Source organism: Mandrillus leucophaeus, unplaced genomic scaffold (assembly GCF_000951045.1).
Source record: "Mandrillus leucophaeus isolate KB7577 unplaced genomic scaffold, Mleu.le_1.0 Scaffold230, whole genome shotgun sequence".
In the NCBI taxonomy this organism is placed as follows: Eukaryota; Metazoa; Chordata; class Mammalia; order Primates; family Cercopithecidae; genus Mandrillus; species Mandrillus leucophaeus.
In genome coordinates, this window is record NW_012102366.1 from 291,481 (window position 1) to 301,813 (window position 10,333).

At 51.4% G+C, this 10,333-nt stretch overlaps 1 protein-coding gene across 2 annotated transcripts in view; it reads right to left on the reverse strand.

The window, feature by feature from the left end:
* The window catches only part of TECR (trans-2,3-enoyl-CoA reductase), a 42,303-nt gene extending 31,972 nt beyond the window's left edge, over nucleotides 1-10,331 (reverse strand). Inside the window, exon 1 of one of the 2 annotated variants that reach the window (XM_011981773.1) lies at nucleotides 10,187-10,331. In XM_011981773.1, coding sequence (XP_011837163.1) covers nucleotides 10,187-10,201 — 15 coding nt within the window. In that variant the 5' untranslated portion in view covers nucleotides 10,202-10,331. The remainder of the gene's footprint in view (nucleotides 1-10,186) is intronic. The other variant, XM_011981772.1, reaches the window with a different exon arrangement.
* Between the last annotated feature and the right edge of the window lie 2 nt (nucleotides 10,332-10,333).

Consider the following 10,333-nt stretch of genomic DNA (forward strand, 5'->3'; position numbering starts at 1 on the left):
AAAAAAAAAAAAAAAAAAAAATTAGGGGGGTACGGTGGTGGGCACCAGTAATCCCAGCTACTCAAAAGGCTGAGGCAGGAGAATGCTTGAACCCCAGAGGTGGAGGTTGCAGAGAGCCAAGATCGCACCACTGCACTCCAGTCTAGGCGACAGAGCAAGACTCTGCCTCCAAAAAATATATTTTTTAATAAATAAATAAAAATACAAAAACTAGCCAGGCATGGTGGCGGGCACCTGTAGTCCCAGCTACTCAGGAGGCTGAGGCAGGAAAATCCCTTGAACCCGGGAGGTAGAGGTTGCAGTGAGACGAGATCCCACCACTGCACTCCAGCCTGGGCAACAGGGCAGGACTCCGTCTCAGAAAGAAAAAAAGAAAGAAAGAAAATGCAACCCAAGCCCAGAAGGGCTGCGAAGGAGATGAGCGGGGTGGCGGAGTGACAGGCAAGGGGATGGACTCTAGATTGGATGGCCAACGAAGGTCTCTCTGGGGGACATGGAAGCTGAGTGCTCGGTAACAGGAAGGGCCAGGCGTGAGAAAAGCAGAAGGAAGGGCATCGGGGGCCGAGGGAACAGCATGTACTCAGGGCAGGAACGTGGCTTTGGGTATCTGCAGAGATGAAAGACAGTAGCGCAGTGACAAGTGAGGAAAGCAGGGGACAGATGACAAGAAGCCTCTGAGGGAGGGTTCTGAGTCATGGCACACTAAGATCCTCTCACTCACAGGCAAAAAGGCCTTCTGCCTGTGGCTGGGCGAGGGACAGCAAGCCAGGAGGGAGCAGGAACAGAAGCAGCATGCTCCTACTGAGGCAGCTGTGACAGGCACCTGGTGGCTAGACTGTCTTCCAGCCTCCATTTCTGGGATGATTCTTTGTCATAAGAGATCAAGAACTGGCTCTGAGTGTGTTGTGACTTCCCCAAGGGTCTTCCTATGAGGAAAAAAAGAGCTGATCATCTCAAAATGTGACTTGTGGCCAGGTGCAGTGGCTCACGCCTGTAATCCCAGTACTTTCGGAGGCCGGGGCAGGCAGATAACGAGGTCAGGAGATTGAGACCATCCTGGCTAACACGGTGAAAACCCGTCGCCACTAAAAATGCAAAAAATGAGCCAGGCATGGTGGCGGGCGCCTGTAGTCCCAGCTACTCGGGAGGCTGAGGCAGGAGAATGGCGTGAACCTGGGAGGTGGAGCTTGCAGTGAGCCGAGATCGCATCAGTGCACTCCAGCCTGGGCGACAGAGCGAGACTCTGTCACACACACACACAAAAAAATGTGACTTGCATAGTGTGTGACATTATATCAAAACCGAGGCACTGGCATCTGGGTTTCTTCCTCTATCTTCTGGGCATATATTTGGCATCAGTCTGTCTCCTGGCACCTGGTGGACCTTCTTCATTAAGTTATGAGGCCTTTCTCAGCCAGGCGCGGTGGCGCGCCTGTAATCCCAGCACTTTGGGAGGCCGTGGCGGGTGGATCACGAGGCCCGGAGTTCAAGACCAGCCTGGCCAAGATGGTGAAACCCTGTCTCTACTAAAAATACAAAAATTAGCCAGGCACAGTGGCACACGCCTGTAATCCCAGCTACCTGGGAGGCTAAGGCAGGAGAATCGTTTGAACCCAGGAAGCGGAGGTTGTAGTGAGCCGAGATTACGCCACTGCACTCCAGCCTGGTCACAGAGTGAGACTCCATCTCAAAAAAAAAAAAAAAAAAAAGTTTTGAGGCCTTCCAAAGAGGTCAGATGCCAAAAGCATCTCAGGCAGCCCTGGAGATGCCGACCTGTCCTTACCTGCCTAACGTGGGTCCCTCTCTGCTTAATGATGTTTACCCTGCCTGTGGGCCACGAAGCCTGCTGGGAACTTCACACTCCCCCGCAGGCCTCCAGGTGTCCTTATCCTGGTCTCACAGGTGACAAAACTGAAGCTTAGGTTAAGTCACTGTCCCAAGGGCAGAGTGGGTGGCCTCCAAGTCCTTTACCACCACCACACGCTTCATTCTTCCCCCAGTGCACGACCCACAGCAAAGCCCACTCTGGTTCTAAAAGAATCCCAGCTCTGCTACCCACTAGCTGTGGACAAGTCGCTTCACCTTCTGCGTCTCAGTTTCTCCATCAGTCAAGTAGAGATAAGAACAGCATCTATTTCTTATGTTTAGTATGACAGTTAGATATGTTACTAGATAAGAAGCACTGACACTGCGGGGCGCCGTGGCTCATGCCTGTAATCCCCACATTTTGGGAGGCTGAGCTGGGCGGATCACCTGAGGTCAGGCGTTTCAGACCAGCCTGGCCAACATGGTGAAATGCCGTGTCTACTAAAAATACAAAACCTAGCCGGGTGTGGTGGCACGCGCCTGTAATCCCAGCTACTCGGGAGGCTGAGGCAGGAGAACTGCTTGAACCCGGGAGGCGGAGGTTGCAGTGAGCCGAGATCACGCCATTGCACTCCAGCCTAGGGGACAAGAGCGAGACTTCGTCTCAAAAAAAGAAAAAAAAAAAAGCCCACTTAGAATTAAGCACTATATTCACCGTAATTTACTAGGACGATTACTATGTTCTGGCTGCTGCAGGAAATGTCCCAGGTATTAAAATATTCTCAGCTGCCACTGTCAATATCAGCAAGAAGGTGTTAAGACGCGGCATGAACTTAACCAACTAGCTCAAGGTCTCTGGCCTTTCTCACGCAGCCAGACTTGTCAGTGAAAGTGCAGAATTCCCGACCAAACCCAACCACCTTATCAGAGCTGCAAGGCCTTTCCAAGCACCGCCCTTACTCAAGGCTGTCAGCCCTCCTCTGATCTCCTCAGGAACCAGTCAGTCCAGAGGGCTTTGCTGGGCCCAGCTGGTGGAGCCTCTAAACCCACCTGGGTGCGGCTGAAATAGCTACTCCACCTGGCACACACCAAAGCCCACCACTCATCCCGTCCCACTTTCTTGCTACTCGGTCCCGTCTCCCCCTCCCGGGTCCCACGGCTTTCTCCTTGCCCCGCCTCCTCTTCCTGATCCCCACCTCTTCCTCCACAGCCTCGCCTCCCCATCCCTGGCCCTGCCTCTCACATCCCGGCCCCGCCTCCTCCACCTCAGCCCTGCCCCCTCCTCCTCCGGACCTGCCTCTTCCATCTCGGCCCTGCCTCCTCCTCCTCCTCAGGACACGCCTTTTCCTGCTCAGCTCTGCCTCCCACTCCTCGGGACCCGCCTCCCCCTCCTCGACACCCGCCTCCCGCTCCTCGGCACCCTTCCCCTTCCTCAAGCCCCGCCTCCTCGACCCCGCCTCCCCACATCTGCCCTACTGTGTCCAGAGGTGAGTAGGGTCACACTACTTGTCAAATGTTAGCTGCTGCAAGGTGCTGCACCAAGCTGAGGCTTTCCAGGCATGTATCTGCTCATCCAATGTTCACCAGACCAAGAACCCCTTCAAACAATAATAACCCTGGGATGCAGGGACAACTATCCCGGTCAATATGAACATCCGGCAGGAGACAGGAAGGGGCTTGGGCTGTAGCGCTTGCCACTTTCCGTGGTGTAAATACCCTACCTGTGACTTAGCGATGTCAGCCTGCTATCCCTGAACACAGAGTTGGGAAGATGCACACCATCAGACAATGTGAGCCGGGTCTCGCACACCGAGGTGTCATTTTATGGATGAAAAAGCTAGGTCAAGGCCAGCCGTGGGGGTTCACACCTGTAACCCCAATTCTTTGGGAGGTCAATGCGGAGGGATCACTTAAGGTCAGGAGTTCGAGACCAGCCTGGCCAATATGGTGAAACCCCATCTCTACTAAAAATACAAAAATTAGCCAGGCGTGGCGGTGGGTGCCTGTAAACCCAGCTACTCAGGAGACTGAGGCAGGAGAATCACTTGAACCCGGGAGGCAGAGGTTGCAGTGAGCCAAGATGGCACCACTGCACTCCAGCCTGGGCAACAGAGGGGGTACTCTGTCTCAGGAAAAAAAAAGAAAAATACAACTAGCTCAAGAGGCTAAAGAACTTGCCCATGGGCTCCAAACCTTGTCAGTGGCAGTTAAGCATATGAGCCCAGCACTGATCCAAAGCCCGCCGGCACTGCCACCTTCCCAGTATCAATCATCAATACTGCCCAACCCAAAGGGGAACTGGCCTGCAGCCCTGGAAAAGGCCGCCTTCTCTGGGTCTCAGGTCCCTCATCTGTAACTTTACAGAAGTTAAACAAGAAAAATTCCCTCAAGCCTGGGCTCTGAGATTCTGAGTGCCTACAGCAGAGAAATTGCCTAAGTACAAAGCTATGTCCAGGGGAACAGAAGGGACTCCACCAGGAGAATGTGCCCAGTGAGTCACCATCTGCTCAAAGCAAGAAGCCTGCAGGAAAATCTGAAAAGCCTAAGATCCTCCCCAACCCCCTCAGGAATCTGGCCTGAGTCCGGCTAATATAGGAAAGGTCTTTATAGTTCACCACAGCTCAAGGCTCGCCACTTTGTTTTTTTGTTTTGTTTTTTTGAGACAGACTCACTCTGTTGCCCAGGCTGGAGTGCGGTGGCACAATCTCGGCTCACTGCAACCTCTACCTCCCAGGTTCAAACGAATTCTCCTGCCTCAGTCCCCCGAGTACCTGTGATTACAGGTGCGCGCCATGATACCCTGCTAATTTTTATATTTTTATTGGAGACGGGGTTTTGCCATGTTGGCCAGGCTAGTCTCGAACTCCTGACCTCAGGTGATTCTCCTGCCTCAGCCTCCCAACGTGCTGGGATTACAAGCGTGAACCACCGCACCCAGCCAAGGCTCATCACTCTCAATCCTGCCTTTACTCCAAGGGGCAGCCCATCTGATTTTAGGACAGAGATCCTCTCCCAGCAGTCCACACTGACCCGCAGCACCTCACCCTCCCTTCAGGGATGCTCTGTCCTCTGAACATAGCAGGACAGCATCAGCAGAGAAGCCATCAGCGTGGAGAAAACTAGAGTCAGACAAACCCAGGTTCAGCTCCCCAGCTTCCAGGCTCTGTGACCTTGACCAGCTGAGTTTACCTCTCTGAGCTTGAGCTGCATTATCTGTAAAGTGGAACACTAGTTCCCATCCGATCAGGTGCTAATAAGACTCACCCCTGGGCGAGGCGCGGTGGCTCACACCTATAATCCCAGCACTTTGGGACACCAAGGCAGGAGGATCGCTTGAGCCCAGGAGTTCGAGACCAGCCTGGACTAACATGGTGGAACCCCATCTCTACTAAAACTACAAAAATTAGCCGGGCGTGGTGGCATGCGCCTATAATAACATCTACTTGGGAGGCTGAGGCAGGAAAATCACTTGAACTGGAGAGGTGGAAGTTGCAGTGAGCTGAGATCGCGCCACTGCACTCCAGCCTGGGTGACAGAGGGAGACTCCGTCTCAAAAAAAAAAAAAAAGCAAGCATCCTAAATGCGGGTTGTGGGGACCCCAAGAGGCTGAGGCTTCCTCACCTCTGGGTACTCAGCTGCGGGAAACAGGCAGAGACCTGAACAGCTGGAGGCTGAAGAGACTGATTTTCTCTGGAATTAACAGGCTCATTTACAAGATGTAGTGGCTGTTTTTCCAGTTGCTACTGGGCTCATTGCTTTGAGTCTCATCAGCAGTGGCAAAAACAGCAATAAAATACGTACATACATACATACATACACACACACACACACACACACACACACACACACTACTGTGTCCTAGGATAAGCAGTTCGCTTACCGACCTAGCTCTGACCCCAAGACAATGCCAAGGCCTGCTCTGGCATTCTAAGAGGAGGGTTTCAGCCAAGGCCTGGAGGTGACCTGTTCCAGCTAGAGGCTTCACCTCAATCAGGCCACAGAATGGATAACTTTTCCTCTCAGATCAGATGAGATTTGGCAGTGATATGAGGCTACTATGGAAACAGCCACCAATCTCCCCTCCTGCTGGGATCCCAACTGCCATGATATCAGTCCTCAGCCAGACATTAATTCATTGTGTGACAGTCAGCACGTCCTGCACCCCTCTGGGCGTTACCTCTATCAACTGTAACTTGTACTTCATAATCTCCAAGGTCTCTCCAGGAGCCAAGAAAGTCTTTTGAAGGGGGCTAACCTCTCAGTGGACAAGAGACTGCTTGAGGGTGGGAGGATGGATTTAGTCCCAAGCAGAAATTTTTTTTTTTTTTTTTTTGAGACAGAGTCTCGCTCTTGTCACCCAGGCTGGAGTGTAATGGCGCAATTTCAGCTCACTGCAACCTCCGCCTCCCGAGTTCAAGTGATTCTCCTGCCTCAGCCTCCCAAGTAGCTGGGATTACAGGCGCCCACCACCATACCTGGCTAATTTTTGGTTTTTTGGTTTTTTTTTGAGACGGAGTCTTGCTCTGTCTCCCAAGCTGGAGTGCAGTGGCGCGATCTCAGCTCACTGCAAGCTCCACCTCCCGGGTTCACGCCATTCTCCTGCCTCAGCCTCCCGAGTAGCTGGGACTATAGGCGCCCACCACTACGCCCAGCTAATTTTTTGTATTTTTAGTAGAGACAGGGTTTCACCGTGTTAGCCAGGATGGTCTCGATCTCCTGACCTCATGATCCACCTGCCTCAGCCTCCCAAAGTGCTGGGATTACAGGCGTGAGCCACTGCGCCCAGCCTAATATGTGTATTTTTAGTGGAAATGGGGTTTCATTATGTTGGCCAGGCTGGTCTCGAACTCCTGACCTCACGTGATCTGCCCACCTTGGCCTCCCAAAGTGCTGGGATTACAGGCATAAGCCACTGTGCCCAGCTGAAATATATCCTTTATTTATTATTACCTTTTTAAAACGGAGTCTCGCTGTGTCACCCAGGCTGGAGTACAGTGGCGTGATCTTGGCTCACTGCAACTCCGCCTCCCAGGTTCAAGTGATTCTCATTCCTCAGCCTCTGAGCCAGTAGCTGGAACTACAGGCACGCGCCACCATGCCTGGCTAATTTTTTTGTTTTTAGTAGAGACGAGGTTTCACCACGTTGACTAGGTTGGTCTCGAACTCCTGATCTCGAGTGATTCACCCGCCTCAGCCTCCCAAAGTGCTGGGATTACAGGCATGAGCCACCTCGCCCGGCCAGAAATGCATTCTTTGATGTAGATAAACCTTTTCTCAAATTGCCTGTTAAATGTGAGTGAAAGCATCTTTTCTATTTTTATTCATCTATAATAAACACACGCAGTTAAACTAATCTGCTTGCTATGCAATCCGCTAGGCCGGGAGACAACTGCTTCTCCCACCCAGAAGCCCTGTCGCTATCGCCTCCATGGGTACGTGGCAAAGGTTGGTAGAGAATAACAAAGAACACAGCAAAATATCAATTTATTATTTTCCTCCAAGGTCACTTTGAACAGTGAGTTTGAAGCTTCCCCCCCCTTTTTCTTTTCTTTTGAGACAGACTTTCACTCTCTTGTTCAAGCTGGAGTGTAATGGCATGATCTCAGCTCACTGCAACCTCTGCCTCCAAGTAGCTGAGATTACAGGCGTGTGCCACAACACCCGGCTCAATTTTGTATTTTTAGTAGAGACGAGGTTTCTCCATGTTGGCCAGGCTGGTCTCGAACTCCTGACCTCAAGTGATCCAGCCACCTCAGCCTACCAAAGTGCTCAATTACAGGCGTGAGCCACCATGCCCGGCCAAAGCTCCCCCTTCTTTCTGGGAGAGAAAAGGATTAAGTATGGTAGAGCATATTCTCCAGTCCAAGTCTTGGGCCTCAGGCTGTGCCCAGCTTCCTGAAACAAAAGCGCTCACCCCCAGGGTGCTCAGAGGCCTACTTTATCTGTTAACTAGCAAAACTAAACCAGCTACATTTTGCAAAATGCCATATGGATGTTCCAAACTGCATGTTTCAAGCTGGACGTGGTGGCTTTTTTTTTTTTTTTTTTCTTGAAACAGGGTCTCTGTTGCCAAGGCTGGAATGCGGTGGCCTGATTTCTGGGCTCACTGCAGCCTCAACCTCTTGGGCTCAAGCCATCCTCCTGCCTCAGCCTCCCGAGTAGCTGAGACTACAGTAGTGGGACTACAGGTTTAGACACAGAGTTTGAGAGGGGAATCCATATCAGAACTTTATTCTAGAATGAAAACGTAAATGACATATTAGAGATTATTGAATACAAACCTCCTCATTCTTGATACCATGTCAAAAATTACAGGATTTCTGAGTTAAAGGCTTCTAAGGGGCCAGGCACAGGGGCTCACGCCTGTAATCCCAGGACTTTGAGAGGCCAAGGTGGGTGGATCACCTGAGGTCGGGGGTTCGAGACCAGCCTGACCAACATGGAGAAACCCCGTCTCTACTAAAAATACAAAATTAGCCGGGCGTGGTGGCTCATGCTTGTAATTCCGGCTACTCAGGAGGCTGAGGCAGGAGAATCACTTGAACCTGGGAGGTGAAGGTTACTTGAACCTGGAAGGTGGAGGTTGCAGTGAGCCGAGATCACGCCACTGCACTCCAGCCTGCGTAACAAGAGTGAAACTCTGTCTAAAAACAAAAAACAAAAAAACAAAGGCTTCAAAGGATTGTGGGTAAATTTCCAAAAATAACAACAATAAAGAGGGCAGGGAGTAGAGGTAGTAATATTCAACTTGTGAATAAAAACAGCCAAGCGTGCTAGCTCACACCTGTAATCCCACTACTTTGGGAGGCCGAGGCGGGCGAATCACTTGAGGTCAGGAGTTTGAGGCCAGCCTGGCCAACATGGTGAAACCCCCGTCTCTACTAAAAATACAAAAAATTAGCCGGGCATGGTGGCAGGCACCTGTAATCCTAGCTATTCGGGAGGCCGAGGCAGGAGAACCGCTTAAACCCAGAAGGCGGAGGTTGCAGTGGGCCAAGATCGCACCATTGCACTCCAGCCCGGGCAATAAGACCGAAACTCTGTCTCCAGAAAGAAAAAAAAAAAAAAATTCCTTCTACGTATCCAGGGTACCTAGAGTAGTCAATTCACTGAGACGGAAAGCAGAAGGGTGGTTGCCAGAGGCGGAGGTGAAGAGGAATGGGGAATTAGAATTTAATGGCTACACCTTCTGTTTTGCAAGATGCAAAGAGTTCTGGAGATGGGTGGTGGGGATGGTTGTACAACAACGTGAATGTTCTTAATGCCACTGAACTGTACACTTAAACATAGTTAAGATGGTAACTTTTATGTGTATTTTGCCAGAATTTTTTAAAGTGGAGGGGAAGTGAGAAACAAGAAATCGCTCGACCTGCTGTTTTTCGTTTGAGGACCAGCATGGCATAGTGGCTAGGAACTAAGACCTTGGCGTCCTGAGTTCTCCTATCTGTTTTGCATTTACTAGCAAGGGGCCTCTGAACAAGTTACTTGATATCTCTGAGACTTTATTCATCCTTACAAACAGGAGTAATAATAGTTCTTATACAAGGTAACAGAATCTCACCAGCACAACAGTAAGCACTTGCTAAATTGTTCTTATTTTGAATTCTGGTAACAAATTTTATTATTTGATGATAGTTACTTAAAAGTCAGCAATAATTCAGGGACAATTGGTTGAATTATTAATATCATATTATCATCTAGGGCGATAAGCACATCAAACGGCTTCGTTTTAGGGGAAAAAGTGACCCAAGTTAGGAGTCAGAAGACATGGGCTTCAAGAGTGGCTGTGCGTGGTAGATTTCTCCTTGATGACACTCAAGGGTTGACGGAGATGACCTTAGATAACCAGAAAGCAAGATTGGCTTCGCTGCTCTGCGAAAGCCAGCAGTGGAGCTGCACCTCCCTCACCGCCTAAGTCTCCCGGGAACGTCCCGGGCGAGGGAAGGGGTCCAAAGGTCGTACATAAAGACTGATTGCAAAGCCCCTTCCTACGCAGGTGGCGGCAGCGTGGCGCAAGATTTGTGCAAGACTCCCTCGGATTGGGAGCAAGGGTCCCGCACCTTCGTGGCTTCCATGACAAAGTCTGCAACTCAGCCCGCCGGGGGAGCTACAAGGAACCTGCAAGCGTCCCAGCCCCTGCAGAGACTCCCCAAAAAAAGCACCCCCAAAACAGCCTGGGTTGCAGATTTATAAATACCTCCTCCGCACATGCGCATTGGAATTTACGAGTGGCCCGGGGCGCAACGCTTGCCCACTGCGCCTGCGCCGTCCGACTCTTCCTTCGGGGCACAGGACCAGAAAGTGGGGTCCCGTGGTCCCGCAAAGAGGGAAAAAAAATGGGTCAGCAGTGGCCACACGGTCCCTGTTTCTCGCTTCTTACCTCGTAGTGCTTCATGGCTCCCTCCCACGGCGGCTACTGCTCCGCGGCTGCTGCTGCCGAACTGCGCGGCACAGCACAGGATACCCAGAGCGCTCGCGACCGCTGCGATAGACTAAACGCGGCTCTGCGTCCGCCCCGCCCCTCCCG